The sequence below is a fragment of the Geotrypetes seraphini genome, chromosome 2 (genome assembly GCF_902459505.1).
Source record: "Geotrypetes seraphini chromosome 2, aGeoSer1.1, whole genome shotgun sequence".
Taxonomy (NCBI): domain Eukaryota; kingdom Metazoa; phylum Chordata; class Amphibia; order Gymnophiona; family Dermophiidae; genus Geotrypetes; species Geotrypetes seraphini.
The window spans coordinates 228,502,319-228,525,872 of record NC_047085.1 but is presented as its reverse complement, the minus strand read 5'-3'; the positions used below and the strand labels follow the sequence as shown (position 1 = coordinate 228,525,872).

Genomic DNA, 23,554 nt, shown 5'->3' with positions numbered 1-23,554 from the left:
CCCCTTGAAGGCCTGTCCCCCCCTTGAAGGCCTGCACCACCTTGAAGGTCTGCACCCCTCCCAAAGGCCTTCACCCCCCGAAGACCTGTCCCCCCCTTGAAGGCCTGCACCCCCCCCGAAGGCCTGTCCCCCCCTTGTAGGCCTGTCCCCCCCTCGAAGGCCTGCCTGCCTTTCCCCCCCTTGAAGGTCTGCACCCCCCCCAAAGGCCTACACCCCCCCTGAAGGCCTGCACCCCCCCGAAGGCCTGTCCCCCCCTTGAAGGCCTGTCCCACCCCCTTGTAGGCCTGTCCCCCCCTTGAAGGCCTGCCTGCCCCCCCCTTGAAGGCCTGTCCCCCCCCCTTGAAGGCCTGCACCCCTTGAAGGTCTGCACACCCCCCCGAAGGCCTGTCCCCCCCCCTTGAAGGCCTGCCTCCCCCCTTGAAGGCCTGTCCCCCCTTGAAGGCCTGCCTGCCTGCCTGTCACCCCCCTCCCCCTTGAAAGCCTGCCTGCCTGCCCGCCCGCCCCACCCTGAAGGCCTGATGCCCCGACCCACCCCGAAGGACCCTCGCCCCCCTGGCCACCACCTATGAAGCAGCCGCAGCAGGATCGCAACGTCAGCGATCCCGGAGCTTCTTAGGCGCTGCTTCCTGCGCCGCGGTCCTGCCCCTCCTCTGACATCAGAGGAGGGGCGGGACTGCGGCGCAGGAAGCAGCGCCCAAGCAGCTCAGGGATCACTGACGTCGCGATCCTGCTGCGGGCTGCTTCACAGGTGGTACAGGAAGGTCAGTGGGGCAGCGGTCCTTCGGGGGTGGGAGGGGACTGAACGGCAAGGCCGGGAGCACCCCCTCAGGGCTGGCACCTGGGGCGGACTGCCCCTCCCGCCCCCCCCCCTTGGTACGCCACTGTGGTAGTGCTCTACAAATAATAATAGCAGTACTTATTACTAAGATAAATGGGTTATAGAGCAAAGGCCCAGGGGCAATGGTTTGATGGGGTCAAACAAACCAATCGTCATTTCTGCCCCCAGACCCTCTAGTTCAGGTGTGTCAAAGTCCCTCCTCGAGGGCCGCAATCCAGTCAGGTTTTCAGGATTTCCCCAATGAATATGCATGAGATCTATTAGCATACAATGAAAGCAGTGCATGCAAATAGATCTCATGCATATTCATTGGGGAAATCCTGAAAACTTGACTGAGTAGATTGCGACCCTGGAGGAGGGACTTTGACACCCCTGGTCTATGTGGAAAGGGCTGCTTTAAAGTTGGAGAAGGACCTTGGTGGATTTGATTTAACAGCCAAAAGCAACATTTAAATTCAGCGCCACAAGTCCCAGAATGCCCAAAAAAGCCAAAGGCGAGCTGGTCTGCCTCTACAAACATGTAGCAATGACCACTCTGCTGTTATTTTTTTTTCTCCCAGTGAATGGGTTTCCCGTTGGAAAACATCTCCTCTTTCTAGTGCCAGGGCAAAGGTAGAATCACGGTTGTTTATGTCAACAGCAGACATTTCGGAATAGCTTGCCCTAACAAGAAGAGCGCTAAAAGAAAATATCACAGTCCAAGCACATATATATACACACACATCTCCCCCCCCCCCCTATCTCAGCAGCGCACTTATTTCTGCACTGCTCCCCCACCCATCCTAGCAAGAAGACTCTAACTTTCTTTGGAAAATGAAAACATTTTTATGTTGTTTTTTTTTAGGTTTTGGACTTCGAGCGAAAACTCCCCTCTGCTATCTAGGATAAATATGTACCTCGGTGACTGTTATGCTGAGTCACCCTTTGGACCCGCTCGTGTGTGTGTGTGTGTGTGTGTGTGTGTGTTCTCGATTTTGCTGTGTCATGGTTTGGTTCCCCTGCATCCGCCCGCGTGCTCTGTTGGGGAATGCCACGTAAATGTACTTGGAACAGCCAAGGGACGGCCGGAAACCAGAGAGAAAACGGCTTTTGTGCTGTGTGCTCTGAAACGTGCCTTGTTACACTGCTTTCTCTCAACCCAGGTGCAGCACCGCTGGCTTCCAATTTGCGGTAATGAAAATCCTTCAGCTCCCTGGTTTTAGATGCGCTGGGGTCGAATAAGAACACCAGTATTTCCCCACACCATGCACCACGGTTGGCTTAGCTAGCTTAAGTCATTCTCCCTAGGGTACGCGCTGTCCTAGATCGGAATGGCACTGTTTAAGATTGAAAGTGACAGCTGACTGACACAGCCTGAAGGGGGAAAGAGTCATAAACAACTGAAAAGGATTCAAGGAGGGAGAGGAGAACGTTTACCAAGGTCCTCTTGATAGGCCCCCTACTGTCATCACGTGATTTCACCTTTTGCTCAGCTCAAACCGACTACAATTCTACCTTACAATAGTGTCTGCTCAGTGGGTACTTCCACTATACAAGAATAACAACCTATCAATTGTATTACTTGATGTACTTTTTTTTTTTTCTAAATTAACAATTGTGACTAGCAGCATTGCTCAAAAGTAATGTCCTGACCTGAGGAAGGTTATGAAAGCTAGTCAAAAATGTATTGTTAGTCCTATAAAAAAGCATCACTTTATTCCTTTTTTGCTTGTTTTATATCTATTAATTGCCTCAGAAGCAACTCACAAATGTATTTAGGCAAATTATTTATTTGGTTTTTTTTTACTGTTTATATACCACTTATAGCCTAAGTGGTTTACATTCAGGACTCAAACATTTTTTCCCCTATCTGTCCTGGTAGGTTTATTTCTTATAGTCAGTTTCCCTACTGAATTAATTTCAAAGATGATCTTGATAGAAACAAACAGTGGAGGGGGATGGGACTTAAGACACCACCTTTCTGTGTGGTTACAATCAAAAGGTTCACATATTTTAGACAGGTACTTATTTTGTACCTAGGGCAATGACATGTTTAGCGATTTGCCCAGTCACAAGGAGCTGCAGTGGGAATCAAACTTGCAACCTCAGGCTGCCAAAGAAGCAGCTCTAACCACTCAATCACTCCACTAGCAATTGCTAACAAGTGAATTTCTTCTAAGCAAACAATCGCTCCCTGAAGCACAACAGACGCGGAGGCACATTTACCCCCCAGTACAGGCATCTGTTACCAGCAATGCTGTCATTTTAACAGAGAAAAGAGGAAGGAGCAAACACTGAATCAGCAAGGACTTAAGTGCTGAGCAATCTTTCTAAAAGGGAAGTTTCCAGTCCAGACCCTCAGCTTGCCTAAGGAAGGATCTGCTTCAGCTTTGTTTGATAGCTTAGGACCTAAGCAAACTTTCTCACAGCAAGCCAGGGGCCATCAAGAACAGGGCCAAACGAATTTCAACTGATGCCCTGAACACATTCCACCAATGCTGCCCTTCCATAGCTTCACTGACAAGACATTAAGATTCAATAAGTGCTGAGAAATATCATTATTGTAGGAAACAAAAGAACATCGTTTTATACTGAAAAATGCTGAAATTCATGTTGGATAATGGGTGTACTAGGCGGCAGTGAAAGAGCTGGCATGATAACTAGGGGGGAAAAAAACTCTGTGGGGGGGCCCTAAACACATGCTTATTTTGCTTAATGGTTATAAATCCAGGTCTGATAAGAACATAAGAATCGTCATACTGGGACAGACCGAAGGTCCATCAAGCTCAGTATCCAGTTTCCAACAGTGGTCAACCCAGGTCTGATCAAGAACCATGCCTCTGTAATGTATCTGAATTCAAGAAAGCATGGAACAAATACATGAGATTTCTAAGGGAGAGTAGATGGTATGGATAAGAAGACTAGATAGGCCACATGGTCCCTCCCCTGCCTTCGTTTCCACCCCCCCTTGCTTGATGCCCCCCCCCCCCCGCCATATGCGCTCTCCTTCCCTTCCCCTCCCACATACCTCTAGTTGTTCACTGCTGCAAGCAACAGAAATGTCAACATGCTCTTCACGATCCCGTCGGCTTTCCCGCTGATGGAAGTGACGTCAGTGGGCGAGACAACGTGGTTGTGAGGTTTGTGGCAATGAACAACTAGAGGTACGAGAGAAGGAGTGGAAAGAGATGGGGGCAGAGAGGAGGATGGGTGCCAGCATCTGCCCCCCCAACATGGCACCCGTGGTAGACCACCCCCTCACCCCCCCTCCCTTACTATGCCACTGCACATGGTCTTTATCTGCCGTCACTTTCTTTCTATGTGTCTCTGTGCCAAAACATGGTGTGGGATAAGTCAGGGGAACATCTGGAAATGTGCCAACACAGGGAGCAGCAATTACTTCTTCCAGCGTCCACCCCCTTGAAAACCCTTTTAACATCTTACCCACTACATTAGTTCAACTATGTTAACACAATTTGGATTCAAAGCAACTACTTTTAAGGACGATTTAGATTTAAGAAACATTTCTATTTACAGTTCCCCATCCTTTTGTTCTTCCCCTTAAATGTTTTCTTTTCTTTTTTTTCTATCAATTGTAGTTCCAACCCCTTCTTCCCTTTCGTTCCCGTTCATCTTTGTCCTTAAATTGTCTTTTCCCTCGGTTTGTTTTTGATTATATTGCATTTTAATTGGTATATTGTTAAGGCATTTTTGTAGACCACCTAGAAGGTTCGAGTGGGCGGTATAATAAATTTTAAATAAACTTTAAACTACTAGGTATATGTATCTATCATCTGTATAGTGAAATAGAATTGCATACACACTTATGTGGAGGTTAACAGGCCACAGTTTCCTTTACTGTCAGTAACCTTCCATCATCAACACCTGAGCTATTGTAAAGAATTAATTTTGACAGAACTTGAACCAACCAAAATGTGCTACCCGCCTTGTCAGCTAGGTAGCTTGTCACTCACCTTGTGGTTGCTGTTTGCCAACCCACCTTTCCCAACTGGGGCTTTAAGAATGCAGTAAGGACCTCTTTGCTACGATACCAGGTCAGGTGGCCCAAGGATTATACCATAATTCTCACTGCTGGGTGACAATTAAGGAGTGCAACTTGTAAACAGAGAGCCCATAATTAGTTCAGGTATTTGAATGCCTGCTGCAACAATGGACACATCCAACCAAGAAAATGTAAAGCATAGCATACATCAGGGCTGCCCAAGTCCAGTCCTCAAGATCTACTGGCAGGCCAGGTTTTCTGGATATCCACAATTAACATGCTTGAGAGAGAGATTTGCATACCAAGAAGGCAGCGCAGGCAAATCTTTCTCATGCATATTCATTGCGGATATCCAGAAAACCTGGCCTGCCAGTAGATCTCGGAGTGGACTTGGGCAGCCCTGGCATACATCAACAACCAGTAGTCAACAACATACAACACAATCTGCTAGGATGGCAAAGAAAATTGGGAGGGAAAACTGCTTTCAAGGAGTGAAGGAATGATCACAAGCCTTGAGGTACGGTTTTATTAGGGATCACTTATTTCCTCGCCCCTGAGCCAATTCTCCCTTGAAAAGAGGAGACAAAGGGGACATGATCGAAACGTTCAAGATACTGAAGGGAATAGACTTAGTAGATAAAGACAGATTGTTCACCCTCTCCAAGGTGAAGAGAACGAGAGGGCACTCTCTAAAGCTGAAAGGGGATAGATTTTGTACAAACATAAGGAAGTTCTTCTACACCTAGAGAGTGGTAGAAAACTGGAACGCTCTTCTGGAGTCTGTTATAGGGGAAAACACCCTCCAGGGATTCAAGACAAAGTTGGACAAGTTCCTGCTAAACTGGAACGTATGCAGGTGAGGCTAGACTCATTTAGAGCACTGGTCTTTGACCTGTGGGCTGCCGCGTGAGCGGACTACTGGGCACGATGGACCACTGGTCTGACCCAGCAGCGGCAATTCTTATGTTTTTAGCTCAATCATGTCAAAGGGAAGGGGAATCCTAAGGAGATGCCACCCTAACTTATGTTGGACATTGGACAGGAAGTGATGCCGCTCTCTGTCAAGGAGGGAGCTTGGTACTGGGTAGAGAATGAAACGGGGACAAATTTTTCCCCATCCCTGAGGGAACTCATTTTCCCGTCCCTACCCCATTCCTACAAGCTCTGTCCTCATCTGCACAAGCCTCAAACACTTTAAAATCATAAGTGTTCGAGGCTTGTGTAGTTAAGGCAGAGCTTACAGGAATGGGACAGGGACAGCGACAAAACTCGCGGGGATGGGACGGGGAAATTGAGTTCCCGCAGAAACGGGGGAAAAATATGTCCCCGTGTCATTCTTTGGTACAGGGCCCTCACCCTTAGCTCTTCTATCTCACCTACTACGATAAGGAGTACTTGTTCCTAGGTCATCTACCTCCTCCTGGGGCTTTTTGTTGTGTTTTTAAAATATTAACCACTGTAAAGCAGAGCAAAATCCTGTTGGAACTACAACGCATTTGCAGTAATGAAACCAGTACAAAGGCAATGGCCAGTTCCCTAACAAAGTGACCTTCTTATGTGAATTTACTGTATATTTACAGATCACCTTCATAGTAACATAGTAGATGACGGCAGATAAAGACCCGAATGGTCCATCCAGTCTGCCCAACCTGATTCAATTTAAATTATTATTTTATTTTTTTTTTCTTCTTAGCTATTTCTGGGCGAGAATCCAAAGCTTTACCCGGTACTGTGCTTGAGTTCCAACTGCCGAAATCTCTGTTAAGACTTACTCCAGCCCATCTACACCCTCCCAGCCATTGAAGCCCTCCCCTGCCCATCCTCCTCCAAACGGCCATGCACAGACACAGACCGTACAAGTCTGCCCAGTAACTGGCCTAGTTCAATCTTTAATATTTTCTGATTCTAAATCTTCTGTGTTCATCCCATGCTTCTTTGAACTCAGTCACAGTTTTACTCTCCACCACCTCTCTCGGGAGCGCATTCCAGGCATCCACCACCCTCTCCGTAAAGTAGAATTTCCTAACATTGCCCCTGAATCTACCACCCCTCAACCTCAAATTATGTCCTCTGGTTTTACCATTTTCCTTTCTCTGGAAAAGATTTTGTTCTACGTTAATACCCTTCAAGTATTTGAACGTCTGAATCATATCTCCCCTGTCTCTCCTTTCCTCTAGGATATACATATTCAGGGCTTCCAGTCTCTCCTCATACGTCTTCTGGCGCAAGCCTCCTATCATTTTCGTCGCCCTCCTCTGGACCGCCTCAAGTCTTCTTACGTCTTTCGCCAGATACGGTCTCCAAAACTTCCTTACTGAAAGCAGTTTACAACTAGAACCATATTATATTATTATTCCAAATACATCACCAGTAAACTAAATCCCTCGAATATACTGAAACTAAGAAACAAAAAAATAGAAATATTCTCCAGTCTTCTCAGACAGCTTGCTGAGAAAAGCTGGCTGCAGAGGTAAGGAGAGGGTTAAAGCAAGAGCGGCTGCTCCCCGGGATGCAGAAGCACAGTGAAGGCCTCGAGTTTGTTTTTGCTGGTCCAGAAGTCGTGCTGGAGATCCCCGCTCCCCCTTCCTCGGGTGTGTCGCAAGAAGTCAGATTTGGGAGGGAGGGAGGGAGAGAGGCCTGGGCAGGCTGCCAGCTTAAACACGTGACTAAGGACTGAGGGTATAAAAAAAGGGAGGACGTGCAGCAGGAACTAGAAAGGAGAGCGAAGCTCAAAGGGATCCGGTCTGAACCGAGCCAGCCAGGAGCGATGGATGCTCAAAGGACGCCGGGAGCTGAGAGGTGAGCACGATTTCGGATGCTAGTGAGGAAATCCTTTTCGGTCGCTCCCTTTTTATTTTTGCCTACTATACTGTATACATTTAGTTTAGAGTGGGAACTTCCGTCGGCAGAGCTCAGGAGGAGAGGGGTGAGAGTCCCCGGATCTTCTGGATAGGGGAGTAGAGAGATCTGGAGGTGGGGGTGGTCAGGGCTGAGCTTGGAGTTGAGAGTGAGGAGCGCTCGGGGACAGGGTCTTGGCCAGTGGTCTCAAACTCAAACCTTTGCAGGGCCACATTTTGGATTTGTAGGTACTTGGAGGGCCTCAGAAAAAAAAAAATAGTTAATGTCTTATTAAAGAAATGAGAATTTTGCATGAGGTAAAACTCTTTATAGTTTATAAATCTTTCCTTTTGGCTAAGTCTTAATAATAATATTGTCATTTATAGATAAAGAGGCATATGATAAGAAACTGTTTTATTTTACATTTGTGATTATGATAAACATACTGAGGTCCTCAAAATAGTACCTGGCGGGCCGCGAGTTTGAGACCACTGGTCTTGGCGGTCCAACTAGCGTCACAGCCCAGTTGCAGAACTTGGGCTGTTGTAAGAATTGCAATGCGGGCACGGGGGCTGAGTTGACCTCTAAAGTTTGGAAGTTGGCTTTGTAATGTAATGTAATGTAATATAATTTATTTCTTATATACCGCTAAACTAGTCGGGGTAAACAAATCTTTTAAAAGTGGGGACAGTATTTGATACTGTAAGATTTCTCCTAAACTACTGCATGTAGCAAGGGCTCTACTGAAACTTTTGGATATTTTAAGCAGTTGTTTACTGGCTGCTCTTGCCCACTTTTGGTTTGCCATTTAAGAGCAGCCTTCAGAAGGAAGGTCCCAGGGTTTTACTTCTGTTTTGTTTTCATTTTGGTTCTGGTGTGCCAGGCATGAGATGAGAGGTAAGGAGAGGTTCAGAAACTTGGGCTGCAAAGCTGATGTAGGTTTTGAAATCTCCTACTCTGGAAGGAGAAGACAGCAGAAAAGAATAATTAAACGACTCAGATTTTATTTTGCTGGTTGAAATTTTGACTTCAACCTTTACACAAGCTAAAGTAGTATAGTTGCTGCCTTAATCCACTTGAATAAATAGAAATAAAGGTTCATACAAAAAACCCCAAAACTATAAAATATAAGATGCCAACTCAGGTTTATATTAACCATTAGGCAAACCAGGCAATAGCCTAGGATGGCACTTCTGGGGTGGAAAACTGCAGTTAAGGGAACAGTAAATCCTGATAGGTACAGACTAGAGAATGACATGGGGGAAAAATTTGTCCCTGTCACTGCCCCGTACCCGCAACCACTGTCCTCGCGACTACTATCCCCGCAGCATCCATACAAGCCTCAATACTGCAATATTTAGCTTATTCCTTCCTTATAAATCAAAGTTCTGGCTGCTGAATTGGAGAAAGAGATGTTCAGCTGGCATGGCTTTGTTTATAAATTTTTATCAACACAACTAATATACTACTTTATCCTAAAGCAAAAAAAAGGAAATAAATAAATATAATTTTTTTTCTACTTTTGTTGTCTGGTTTCTGCTTTCCTCATCTTCTCATTCAATTCCTTCCATCCACTGTCTGTCTTCTCTCAGCGTCTTCCATTTGCTCTATTACTGTACCTCTCCCTTCAACCCCCTCCCCCAATTGGTCTGGCACCCATCTTCTTCCCTCCGCTGCCCCCATAGTCTGGCATCTCTGTCTTTTTCCCTTCCAGCATCTTCTCCCCACTCTCTGTTCCCCATTTCCCTTCAGCGTCTTCTCCTCACTCTGTTTTCCCCAATTCCCATTTCCCTTCAGCGTCTTCTCCACATTTTTTCCCTTCAGCATCTTCTCCCCACTCTGTCTTCCCTATTTCCCTTCAGCGTCTTCTCCCCACTCTGCCTTCCCCAATCCCCATTTCCCTTCAGCGTCTTCTCCTCACTGTCATCCCCATTTCCCTTCAGCGTCTTCTCCCCACTCTGCCTTCCCCAATCCCCATTTCCCTTCAGCTTCTTCTCCCCACTCTGCCTTCCTCATTTTTTCCCTTCAGCGTCTTCTCCCCACTCTGTCTTCCCCAATCCTCATTTCCCTTCAGCGTCTTCTCCCCACTCTGCCTTCCCCATTTTTTCCCTTCATCGTCTTCTCCCCACCACCACCCTTCCCTCTCGCCACCTTACCGCCCTTCAGCACCCCTCGTGCGGCCAGAGAATCTTCCTCCCTCCCCTTACCTTCGCGGCGCATTAATAAAGTGATTTGCTGAAGTCAGCCGAGCCTGCCTGCAGTCGCGTGTGTGTGGGCGGAAGCTTCTTCTCTGACACAACCAGAAGCCCAGTTTCCACTTTTTTTCATTCTATATTTTTCCGACGGAACAAAAAAAAGTAGAAAATTGCTGGACTAAGTGTATAGCCCTCATTGGAGTCTGCCCCAACTTTGTTGGTTGAGTTGAGAACATTTCAGTGGCCTTCCAGGGTGGGCCAGCTTTATTCCTGCATACATGACAAGTATCCAAACAGTGGCCTGTTTCAAAGAGAATGCATCCTGCATCCCTATGAGCTGCTTTTAGTACTGTGCCTTCAATACTAAAGCTTCACTTTCCATCACCCCAGTAGCTATGTAGTGGGTATTCATAAGCAGAGGTTCCTTGCGTCTGGGTACATTATGTCAAGCTCCATCCATGACTATTCAATTCAAACCCATGCCTGAGGAGCTCCCTAACCCCCTATTTGTCCTGTTGTCTGTAGATTAGATTGTACGCTCTTCTGAGCAGGGACTGTCTGGGATGTTCTAAGGTACAGCACTGTGTATGTCTAGCAACGCTATAGAAATGATAAGTAGTAGTACATGGGATAACATTTCATCTTTCTTTTTGCATTTATTTTTTGCAGCAAACTTCAAGACTTGTCTGAAGCCTTAAAGGAAGCCACCAAGGATGTGCATGTTGAAGCAGAGAACACAGAGTTCATGAGAAACTTCCAGAAGGGACAGGTGTCTCTGACAGACTTCAAGGTAAGCTGGGGAGGAGCAGACTGAGATAATTTCCTAAAAGATAAGTATATAGGCCATTATTGAGATGGCTTGGAGAAATCCACTGCTTATTCCAAGAATAAGCAGCATAAAATCTGTTTTGCTACTTGGGACCTAGGTTGGCCACTGTTGGAAACAGGATACTGGGCTTGATGGACCTTCGGTCTGTCCCAGTATGGCAATTCTTATGTTCTTATGAGATAACCCAATAGTTCAAAACTGGGAACTGCCATGAGTGCCCCCTATTGATCAAAGATGGCACCTCGTTCTGCAAGCTGACAGAATATATTACTTGGTGTTTGCAGCTCAAATCCATTTTTATGAGTCAGAACTGTGATCCCTGTATCGTAGCACACAGCATCAAGCAAGGCCCTTGAACTAGCCCTAGGACATTTTCACATTTTTAGGAACTGCAGCGAGCCTGCGTATAGATGAAAAAGCCAAAATCTATTACATTCCAGTAGGGAGAGTTTTACCACTTGCCACCTACACAGTGCTTATAAATAGTTATACCAGGCTGGGGGATCTTGCAGCCTGAAGGAAAGAGTGTTCCCCTGGGGGAGGATAGGGAGGGGGGTATCTCATGCCCTTTCCTGACAGGAAGCAGAAAGATAGTTGATGTAATGTGTTTGTGTTTGTTTGAGGAACTAGCTAAATTAAAAATAGACAAAGCGATGGGGCCTGATGGGATACATCTGAGGGTATTCAAGGAACTCAGAGAGGTTCTGGCGACACCGCTGTCTCGTCTTTTCAATGCTTCTTTAGATTCTGGAGTACCGGAGAAGAGCAGATGTGGTCCCTCTGCACAAGAGCGGAAGTAAGAAGGAGGTTGGGAATTACAGGCTGGTTAGTCTGACCTCTGTAGTGAGAAAATGAATGAAAACGCTTAAGTGGAGGATAGTGAGGTCTGTAGAATCATATGGACTGCAGGACCCTAGGCAGCATGGTTTTATGAGAGGCAGGTCTTGTCAGACAAATCTTGATTGATTTCTTTGACTGGGTGACCAAACAGTTGGATATGGGAAGGGTGCTAGATTTGGAAGGGTACTCAGGTTTTAGCAAAGCCTTTTGACATGGTGCTGCATAGGCGATTGATTAAATAAACTTGAGTGCCATCAGTATGGGACCTAAAGCGACAGACTGGATGAAAAACTGGTCAAGTGGAAGGAGACAGAGGGTAGTGTAACCCCCTGTTTACCCGGATGCTGGCAGAGGGCACACAAAGTGATTTTCATTTAGTTGAGGACCAGAGCAGGAACCAACTTCCATGGCAAGCTTGCACCAGACTTCTACTTGCTCTCCCAACGATGAGAGACCACACAAGTAAGTTGGTGAATAGCTCAAACCTTTACTTTTCCTTTGAACACAGAAGAGGTGATATGCTTGAACAGTAACAGTTTCTTTCAACAATTCCAAGCTTTTGTACAAAGTCCTAATCAAATGTAAATAGTTCAGCTGTACTGGGATCCTCCTTGTTGGATGGATCCTGCTGAAAGTCCAAAGTCCAGGTTTACTTGTGTGGGATAGACCTAAACCTAAATTTGAGTTTTGGTTGTGATCAGTTGGTTGGTTCTGACTAAACGACAAATTTCCCGCCCCAAGCCAGGGCTTAAGATTCCTGTGGAGCAATGTTCCCTCTAAGCTGCGCAGCTGCATGGCTGTGTAACTTCTTTCATTGCGCAGTGCACCAGATGCTGATTGCCACTCACACGGGAGAACTCTGCACATCCACCAATCAGGGAGAGCTGGAGCTTGATGGCCCAGGTTGTATAAGGCCCCTCCTATGGGGCTGCAGGGGGGGTGTTGTGTGGCAGCGGGAGAGTGGGCATTTCTCCTGCTGCCGGGGGGGGGGGGTGCTGTTTCGCTTGGCAGCGGAGAATGGGCATCTCTCCCACTACTGGGGTTTAAAATAGTGCTGCCAGGGTTTTTAACAGTGGTGTCATTGTACCGGCACCCTTGGACCAGTTGCTGATTTTTGTCACCAAAAGCCAACGCCACTGTTAGAAAATGGCTTGGCGATTTTTAATAATCCACTGGAATGCTCATTTTAATGTTGAAGAGCCCATTTGCTTAGCAGTGTCAGAGATTGCTAGAAATCTCACTAAAAACAGAGATAAGCCGTTTTGATAATCCACCGCTAAAATGCATGCAGACTAAACCATCGGAAAACAGTTTAACGATGGCGTTAAAGATTTGAGAATCTGGGCCTTTGGGAGTAGAGCAGGCCAAGAGCAATTGAATTCCCTGCCCCCAAATATAAAGCATCAAATTGTGCCTACGCAGGAGAAAAAATTAAAAAGTACAGAGAGAGGATGGAGAGGGGAGATGAAATTAGGATCAAATGGAAAAATTGGGGTGTGGTGTAGAGAGTTGCACGGGGACAGAAATCCCACCCATCCCTGCCTGTCCCCGCCAGGATCCTTTCCGTCCCCACCCATCCCTGCCAGGATCCTCTCCGTCCCCACCCATCCCCGTCAGGATCCTCTCCATCCCCACCCATCCCCGCAAGGAATTACCTCCATCCCCACCCGTCCCCATAAAAAGCAGCAATTACTTCTGACAGGATCATCAATTCCACAATTTCTTTTGTGTTTGTGCTGCTGTTTTCCTTGTGGAATCTCTTTGGTGGAACCCTTTTTTTTTTGTTTTCTGTTCAGGTAATTAACTTAAGCCCCCTCTTTTACTAAGGCTGACGTGTCCATTATATTATATGGATGAACCCTGGCTAGAGGGGGGTCCCTGTGGGAGTCCCGTGGGTTAGGAGGGATTCCTGCAGGATTCCCACGATCCCCGTTCCCGTGTGGACCTCTAGTGTCGTGTAGATGGGCTGAGGGAAAAAAGAGACTGGCTGAAAAAAAGTGGATTGAATAGAAGGAGGGAGAGAGACAGTATGACGCTGACATACTGGGAGGGGAAGAAGAGAGTGGCTGGACCCTAGCTTTTGATTTATCCGCATTCCCTGCTCTTGACATTTACTGTAGATACAGGCTGGTCATCGCTACCAGATATGTTTTTGTTTCCCTTTTTGTTTCTTTGATGGATGAGGGGAAATTTGTTGTGAGTTGAGCTAGGGCCCGTTCTGCCCCCCCCAGCCCTGCCCCACTCGATCTGCACGAGCGACGTCGGACAGCATTTGCGCACGTGCTGCTGTGACACAATGACAACACACACCTGTGTGTGACGTCACCGTGTTGCATCTGCACATGTGCGAGGGCCATCCCGATGTCGCTCGTTGCCAGAAGCCTTTCAAAACCCGGTCAACGTGCCGGGTTTTGAAGAGTCGTCCAGATCTCTGGACATGTCCTCAAAAGGAGGGCCCGTCTGGGGAAATCCAGACGTCTGGTAACCCTACGTTGAGCACACCTAATCAGTTTCAAAAGTTAGCTCCTATGGGTCAGGGGCATTCTTTTGAAGATAAATGCGTAGTTATAGAATAAGGGCATCTGCGCCTAAATTTAGACACATGGATTTGCACCATGTTTTTGGTGATGAAAATGGCCACGCCTAAAGTTTTTGGTGCCGATTTTTAGGCGCAAGAAATAGAATTTACCCCAATATGTCTCTGCTTCAGAACTTACACTGCAGATTAGAATCAAAGAACTGCAATTATTGCTCGTTAACCCTAATTAGTGCCTAATGTAACAATTACACTGGGGGGGCTCATAATCGAAAGAGAAAAACGTCCAAAAACTGGCCTAAGTCGGCACTTGGACAAACATTTCTCAAAAACGTCCAAGTGCTGATAATAAAACCGGGTTTTGGACATTTTTAAAAGCGACCTAGGCCTTCATAGTGCCGCTCAACGTCCAAAGCTAAATGGGGCGTTTCGGGAGGCGTGTCGAGGGCGGGAGTTGGGCGGGACGTGGGCCGGCTTAGACTTAGTCGTACAGCATGTATAACCGAAAGTTTAACAACAGAGCCTAGACCAGGGATCTCAAAGTCCCTCCTTGAGGGCCGCAATCCTGTCGGGTTTTCAGGATTTCCCCAATGAATATGCATTGAAAGCAGTGCATGCACATAGATCTCATGCATATTCATTGGGGAAATCCTGAAAACCCAACTGGATTGCGGCCCTTAAGGAGATTCCTGGCCTAGAAGGAACTTGGACGTTGTGACTTAAACCATGTAAAACATGGTCTAAGTCATAAAAGCCCACCTAAAGTCACCAGATAAGCACTGCAAACACATAAAACAGACCCCCATACACTACCCCAGTGATCACCAACCCCCCCCATAAAAATATTAATCACAACTTTAAAATTCATCCTCCAGACCATCATCACCTAGCCGCCTGGCATAGGAAAGCCTAGTCATCCAGCCCAGAGGCAGCTTAAGTCTTGGGGGTGGGTTAGGGACCCATAGAGAGGAGGACCCATGCCCATAAGCCCTGTAATCACTGCATTGATACTGAAACATGTGCACTCCCCTATACACCCACAAAACCCTTTTGTACTGGCATATAAGTGGCTCCTGCAGTCATAAGGGTTATTGGGGTGGTAGATAAGTGGGTCTAGGGGATTCTGGAGGTGGTTTGGGGGGCTCACCGTCACCTATAAGGGAGCTGTACGGAGGAGAGGCCATGGCACCCTTTTTGTAAAGTTCACAGCAGTGCCCTGTAAGGTACCCCACTATTTAGGTGGCATGTCTGGGTGTGAAGTTCATCACTTTGCAGACCTCTCCCACGTCCAACAGGGCTTGTTCTAGGCGTTTTGGACTTGGACGGAAAGTTGGACGAAAATGTGATATAAAGACAGACGATTTAGTGGCTTGGACGATCAGATCGGCAGGACGTATAATTACACGATTTTCGAAATGAAAAAAAAGTTGGACGTCTCTTTTGAAAATGTGTCTTAAGCTGGTTTTTTTTTACTTTGGACGACTTGCGAGATGGACGTATATGGACTTAGACATCCCTATCGATTATGTATGTACCCGTATTTGGCCCTTCCCTCACCTAAATTGTTATTGTAAACGAGTTTGACCCTACGATTGCTTTGATATGTTTCCTCTTTTTCTAATTGCACTGTATGTAATTCATCTATCTGTTGTGAACCGCCTTGAACTCCCTGGGTATGGCGGTATACAAAATAAAATATTATTATTATTATTATTATTATGCCCCTCTATGCGTGTAACTATAACCTTGCCCATTTTCACACTTAATGTGCCAAATTGCACACACAGATTACAGAATACTGCCAGTTACACGCATAGCGTAATTGTTAAATTAGCCACTAATTAGTGTTAACAAGCAATAATTGGAGTTCGTTAGTGCTAATTTGCAGTTACGTTCATAATTTGCCCTTAGTTGATATTCCATAACCTTAGCGTATAATTTCTTTAGCACACAACTCTTGGGGGGGAGGGTTACGGGAGAGGCATGGGTGGATTGGAATGTGCCCAGCACCTATGAGCTAAAATTATAGAAAACTCAATTCCGTGCAAACATTTACATTAGCCTTTGACATGGTATAAGTGGTTGTGTTCAAAGTCAAGTGTGTAAATGGCAAGGCTTACACTAGTATCCTATAGCGGCTAGAGTTACCAGGCGTCTGGATTGACCCAGTCATGTCCTCTTTTTAGAGGACTGTCCAAGCATCTGGATGGCTTTTCAAAACCCGGTTTCTGGAGGGCATCTGCACATGCCGTAGATACGACACGGTGATGTTGCACACATGCGTGCACGCGTATGTCATTGCCGTTGCACATCTGCGCATGTGTGAATACCCGCTGGATATGGCCCAAAGAGATGAGGTTTGTGTGGAGGCCTGGGTTGGAGGACAGAATGAAGCAGGGCTGTGGGTGGGATGGGGCAGGGCCACACATCCTCTTTTTGCCCAGCACAATCTGGTATCCCTAATAGTGGCAGATACAGAATATGCACTTAGTCACCAGCATTTTAGTGTCTAACTTTAGGTGACCCTTAAAGAGTTACCCCCTAAATCAGTGGTCTCAAACTCGCGGCCCGGGGGCCACATGCGGCCCTCCAGGTACTATTTTGAGACCCTCGGTATGTTTATCATAATCACAAAAGTAAAATAAAACAGTTTTTGATCATATGTTGCTTTAGCTATAAATTACAATATTATTATTAAGACTTAGCCAAAAGGAAAGATTTATAAACTATAAAGAGTTTTACCTCATGCAAAATTGTCATTTCTCTAATAAGACATTAACTGTTTTTTTCTGAGGCCCTCCAAGTACCTACAAATCCAAATTGTGGCCCTGCAAAGGGTTTGAGTTTGAGACCACTGCCCTAAATGGATGCCTGAAGCAGTGGGAGATAGTGACTTGCCCAAGCTAAACCTGTGGAAGGAGCAGGATTTGAACCCTTGCTTCACTGGATGTCAGCTCTCCTCTCTAGCCACCATGGCACTTCCTCTCTGAGTTGATACACTGAAGCAGTTGAAGTTGGTTTCACAAAGGGACTTTTTCTTGCTTTCTTCTCTTTACCTAGTAGATATTAAATGTTGTCCATTGTCTGTCTTGCAGCTGGTAATGTCCTCTCTATATTACATCTATGAAGCCCTGGAAGAGGAGATTGAGCGGAACAAGGAACACCCTGCATATGCCCCGGTTTATTTCCCGCTGGAGCTGCACCGGCAGGCCGCTCTGGAGGAGGATCTTCAGTACTTCTATGGGCCCAGCTGGAAGCAGGAGATCCCCTGTCCTGAAGCCACCAGGAGATACGTGGAGAGGCTGCACCACGTAGGCCGGCAAGAACCTGAGCTGCTGGTGGCTCATGCCTACACTCGCTACCTGGGGGACCTTAGTGGTGGGCAGGTGCTGAAGAAGATTGCCCAGAAGGCCCTGAACTTGCCTGCTTCAGGAGAGGGTCTTGCATTCTTCTCCTTCGATGCTGTCTCTAGTGCCACCAAATTCAAGCAACTGTATCGCTCACGCATGAATTCCATCGAGATGGATGACAGTACCATAGCAAGGATCTTGGAAGAGGCCAAGGCTGCTTTCCTCCTGAACATCAAGGTACAGACACACATTATGACAGGATCTTATTGGGGGTTGCGGGGAAGGCCCTCAGGAGGAGGGAGCAATGAAGCTGTGATGCAGGAGTCCGTTCCGTCCCCAAGGTGAAGGGACAAAATTTGTTCCTAGTTTGGATGTTGGGATATTGCAGCTTGAAGAATTTAAGCTTCAAAACATCATACAATACATGGCAAATGGAGGGCGTGAGGGGTTTGCATTTGTGCATTGAGGATGGGGAGAGATTGAGGTGGGTAGGAAGAAAGCAAGGAGCAGAGATCATGTATTGGCACCAGGGGTTTCTGGGTTGAAGGGGAAAAATGGAGAGTATGTGCATATTGGAGGAGGGTATTAAATTCCAAATTGTGGTGAAGTGGGAAAATCATCTCATTCAAATACAAAAAACTCCACTTATAGTGCCAAGAGTCCCACTCCAATGGAAGAAAAAAGCCTCAGGTCTTACTGATAGAGCCCACACCATCGGCAATCTCTTAACTGTCCTGTTCGCGCAAACAAAAAACAAACTGTGTGGGTAGATTGGAAGTCTGTAGGCCCTGAAGAAACAGCACTCCGTGAAACGTTGGCTAAACACAGGGCGCCTTTATTTAAACTTTTTAAACACAGTTTTTTTGTTAATTGAGAATCTTTAGTCCCCTTTAAAATAACTACAGTGGCATAAAGTCACTTCCAGCAGAAGTTTTTGCCTATGGTGTGGGCGGAGGTGGTTTGAGCATTGGGCTGAGGCTTTTTTTTTCCGTTGGAGTGGGACTCTTGGCACTATAAGTGGAGTTTTTTGTATTTGCATTGGAGGAGAGTGTCATTCAGTCTCGTGCTTTTACCACATACTCTGGTGTGTTCAGAGGTACAGGAAGATAATGCTGACAACTGCACAAGGTATGGCAGAACAAGACTAGAACCTGTAAGATCCAGGATTTTTTATTTTTTAACTTATCCCATGTTCCAGTCACAAGATCATAAACATCATCTTTATTTGCTATACTGCAAAGTCAGCACATGCACTTCAGCCCATGATGCAGATTGAACACTTAAGATCGCTAGCAGAAAGAGGCACAGTAGGCGTGAGCAGACTGAAGAGTCCAACCTGACCTGGAGGCAGCAGGAAGACCAAATTAAAAACCAACATCCCTGAATCAGGGGCACAACATCCGATGAGAATGGAAAGATTGTACACTAGATTTCAGTCAATTGTATAACATCAAATCTGGAGTGTTAAATAGCAACAAATCAATACCTTCTGTTCTCATTGGATGCTGTACTCCTGATGCAAGCGCTCGCCGAAACATGGCTGCATTGGTTTTGCTGCTTGTCAATAAAAATCCATCTTCCTGCCTTATTAGTTGTTGTGTTTTTTTTGTATGGCCTTCTTGCCTCCTCCAGGCCAGGTTAGACTTTCCAGTCTACCTACAGCTAAGATCTCTAGGCCAAGAAAAGGTTATATTTCAGGAGTCATATGGCACCCTAATCTAGAGTGCTCTGCCACAGACTACAAAACAGATATAAGCTCTTGCTCTAAAAATTTCCATTGTAAATTCCAAAGGAAGTGAGAGAAATCATGTGCCGCTTGCTCAAGGTTACAGGGTGTATAGGTTGGAGAAGCAGGGTGTGAGGCCTGATTTGATGTGAATGATGTGTGGATTCTTGTGGCTCCAGGTTTTTGAAGCGCTGCAGGAAATGGCATCTGGAACTGTGCAGAATGGTCCTGTGAACTTGGAGAAGCCGGAGTTTCGGAAGCGAGGCTTCAGTAAAGACAACGGTAAGTCTATGAGACTGTAGTACATGAAGACAGGCTAACGTCATGCAACTCTCAGTTGGTGATACACTGAAATAACCAGAGTGTGTCTTTTCTCCATTTGCACCCCTTTTCAACGTTTTTCTGTCAGATCTTCTTCAGAGCTGTAGCTACCATTGAGTAAAATGCCCAGGGCTGCCCAGTGGTAGGGGTCATCTCTTTCACGAACCAGGGTCCAGCACCTCCTCCTCTGTGTTCAGTTGTTTACTCGCCCACCGGGTCCTCCACAGCTACAGCACCAGAGCAGCGCTAAAAACTGCCTCTCTGGCCAGCGGGACCTTTCCTCTTCTGCTTCCTGCCACTCTGATGCAACTTCTTGCAGGTGGGATGTGGCAGAGGAAAGGTCCCACTGGCCATAGAGGCAGCCTTTAGCGCTATCTCTTCCATTGTAGCATGTGGCTAACCAGCAGGTTGGGTAAATATCTGAGCATAGGGATCACGGGGAGGCCCAATTTTGGTCCTCACACCTAGGGCCCACTGTCCCAGCTACACCACTGATCACTGCTTACTTTTCCCAGAGAGCATGCCTGAACACCCCAGGAATCCTCTCTGGCCTGAGGGCAGAAGGGTGCTTTTTCTGAGGTGTATTCTCTGCATCCCTTGTTGGCTGGGATGGACCACAATGGTAGCTATGGTCAGCTTTCTTACCTCACTGGACCTGAGTGTAGCACTTATTTGACACATTGAGGCCTTGCTAGGTCTGATAAATAGGGGATATGACCTAGAGTTCAGGATCAATACATCGTTCTACCCTGTTTGGGCCCGTTCTACCCTGTTTGGGCCCATAGGGCCTATGTGGATTCTGAGGCTGTAAAATACTGAACTGGGAGTCCAGTTACTCTTGTAGCAGTACAGTGACTGAGTGACAGCTGTTTTGAGTTTTCCAGGACCAGATGGATAAAAGAAAAGTATTCTGCCCGCAAATAAAGATCTCCCTACGCAGAAGCAGCTGTGTCTTCACATATGGGCTCTAATGACTTATAATCCAAAATGCAAAAAAGAGTGGGATAGCCAGTGGAGAAAAAGCCTCAAATATATATACACACATTGTCATAGGCATAAAAACTCCACATAAATTAAATGTCCATGGACAATGCTGATGGACATTTAATTTATGTGGAGTTTTTTTATGCCTATGACAAGTAAAGGAGCAGCTTGAAATCCATATGGATTGCTGCCAATGTGTGTATATATATTTGAGGCTTTTTCTCCTCTGGCTATCCCACTCCACTATCCCACTGCTGGTTAGTAACTTTTTTGCATTTTGGATTATAAGTCATTAGAGCCCATATGTGAAGACATAGCTGCTTCTGCATAGGGAGATCTTTATATTTGAGGCTTTTTCTCCACTTTTGATGCCTAATGTGGATCTCCTGAGGCTATCCCACCGCTGGCTAGTAACATTTTTGCATTTTGGATTATTTGTTTGTTACTATTTATAATATTTTTTCTCATGACTTATGTAAATATTTATTCATAAAGGTCCCAAAGTGAGTTCCTGCACATGGCCTTGCATCCCCTACAAGCCAGTCCTGGTTCTCTAAACTGAAGTTTGAATTCATAGCCCCTGGTCTCACCTCCTTTCTTTTTTTTTTTTTTTTTTTGTTTAGGTCCAACATCCACAAGAGAGAACGGTCCAAGGGAGAGTCAGAAGCAGCTGGTTATGGGTGTTCCATTTCTGCGCTGGGTTCTCATTTTCAGTGTGGCAGTGCTGTCAGTAGCTGTGGGCTTATATGCCTTGTGAAGGAACTTGTGAAGGGTAGAAGGGAAACCCAGGCCTTCTCTTCTCCTTGCCCCCACCCATGTTAACCCAGACTCCAAATTCTTCATCCCCTTTGAACCCAGCTGAAAAGCAGTAGAAGCACTTGTATTCTCGGCCTGGAAATTATACATTACTTATTGGAAAGCCAAAGCTTCAGTTACAACATATTACGAATTTCTGAGTTGGAACAGTTTCTAAGTACTGATAAAGCAGTGCCACAATAAACATCTTTCTGCTTGACTCTGGGGTCTTGGCCTCTGATAGGATTCCTGTCTTGGGGCCTTTTTTACTGTATTAAGGGTATGATTTCTCATGTCTTTTCCCCATAGACACAGAAAGGGAGAAAGGCTTAGCGAATGGCATTCTAATTCTATGGAAAATGGTTTGGAAATTTTCTCCTGGGGATTTTTTTTTCTATAGCTCTGCCAAAGCAATCATAACATACAGAGTACTGTACACTAGAGTTGGATTATGGCAAAGGCACACTGAGTGCATGCTTAGGGCCCAAAAGGTTTAAGAAGGCCCTGTGTGATGTGCCTTAATCCAGTCTGGCTTTAATGTTTCCTTCAAATGCCACCACCCAGTCTGGAACCAGTATTGGGCAGGTCAGGCACAGGCATATCCCAGTGGTTGATTGAGGCCCCCAGGTGTGAAGATGGGCAAGGCAGTTATAGTGGTTGGTTTCTCCTGCTCCCCTGTGGGCATACAGCATGGCCACCTAATGGCAGGATACGTTTTGTGCATCCTAAAGATCCAATGCTCCCACATTGTGCTGTCAGAAGAAATTATGCATATAAGTTGCTGAAGGCCCATGATAATGTTAATTAGATTGTAAGCTCTTCTGAGCAGAGACCACCTCTTGCATGAACAATGTACAGCACTGCGTGCACCTGATAGCACTTCAGAAATAACAAATTATTGTTAATCTGGCCTGCTTTAAACTAATTGGCATGGCAGGACAAGCACAGAGTCAACAGTTTTCATTTCAAAAGGTGAGGCACTAGGGATGTAGGACCCTGAAGTGATCGCAAGAGGGAAAGAACAGAATGAGTGGGCCCATCTCTCCAGCACAAGCACATACTTGCTTTTCCTTAGTGGTCCAGCAAAGAAAACTGAGATTAAGCATTAAACTTTTACTAAGCTTTGTGTGGGGCTTGTTAGCAACCCTTAACTTAACCATGGGGAAACCATCCCGTGTTATTCTTTAGGGAGAGAGGGAAGAATCGGAGTATGAATGGGCACAGCCACTGACCCTCGAGCCTTGCTTTGAAGAATGCTGGTGTAGAAGGACTGAGGCTGAGATAGACACTAAAGGATGACACAGGATGGTTTCCTGCGGTTATCTGCGGGAACAGGGACAGATTCTTTCCCCGTGTCATTCTCTACGCAAGGGAGAATATTTTATTTGTCCAATATTTTCCCAAGATCATCTAACTCCATTTTTCAGAGCACAGAGAAATCTCATCTCCGTTAACCTATGGCATGAAATGGGAGACTTCAGCGGTTATAGGAGAGAAATTCAGAAAGGGAAAGTGGGCAGTGCCAGTGCAATCTCTGGAAATGAATGAGGGTTGGAGCAAGGACACATATCTTCAGAAGGAAATCAGTTGTGAATAGGCCAGTGGATATTAGCTGCACCAGAGTGCATGCGATCTGCTTTAGGGTAGCAGTATTATCTGATAACTAGAAAAATATCATGGGTTGGATACCTGAATAAACTGGTGAAAGGGGGTGAGCTCTCTTCCAGCAAGCTTGTCCTGGTCAGCATCAGCCTGGAAGCAAAAGTTGTCTCAAGGCTTCTCCCAAAATACAGCATACAATATACTTTTTCAAATATCTAGTAGTCCTATTAATATATCATTTTTAGCTAGAAGAGGAAATGAACTTCTAATCATATTTTAATAACTAAAAGCAAAGATTTTTCTAGATTTGTTACCAATATTAAGACATTTATATTCTGCCTTTCCCAAATCGGATCCCCCCTCTCCCCCCGAGGTGGCTGCCATGTTTCTGAAGCAGTAGAACAAAGCACTGCAGGATTCGGCATTCTAGCAGACAATGTCTTTTTTATAATATGGTACTTTAGCTGTGTGTTCAATCATTGCTATTCTGTCTTCCTGCTGATTGCAAAGTCAGACTTGCCTTTTAGTGGATTTTCCCACTTGTGCTTTTCAGCCTGTGTCATTGTGTCAAAATGATTACCCTGTGTGATACTGAAGTTGTATGGAAACATGAACTAACATATTTTAGCTATGTGCTGTTTGTCTTTTTTTATAATGTGTAATTTATATGCTTAAATGTTTAACATTTTTTATCTTAATAAAATTACTTTTTTAGCAA

General features: G+C 45.8%; 1 protein-coding gene across 1 annotated transcript; it reads left to right on the top strand.

The window, feature by feature from the left end:
- The first annotated feature begins 7,486 nt into the window (after positions 1-7,486).
- On the top strand, positions 7,487-23,554 carry HMOX1 (heme oxygenase 1). Its single transcript, XM_033935121.1, has 5 exons — positions 7,487-7,619; positions 10,523-10,643; positions 17,154-17,645; positions 19,314-19,416; positions 21,063-23,554. The coding sequence occupies exons 1-5, from the start codon at positions 7,588-7,590 to the stop codon at positions 21,194-21,196; spliced, it is 882 nt and encodes a 293-aa protein (XP_033791012.1). The 5' UTR covers positions 7,487-7,587; the 3' UTR covers positions 21,197-23,554.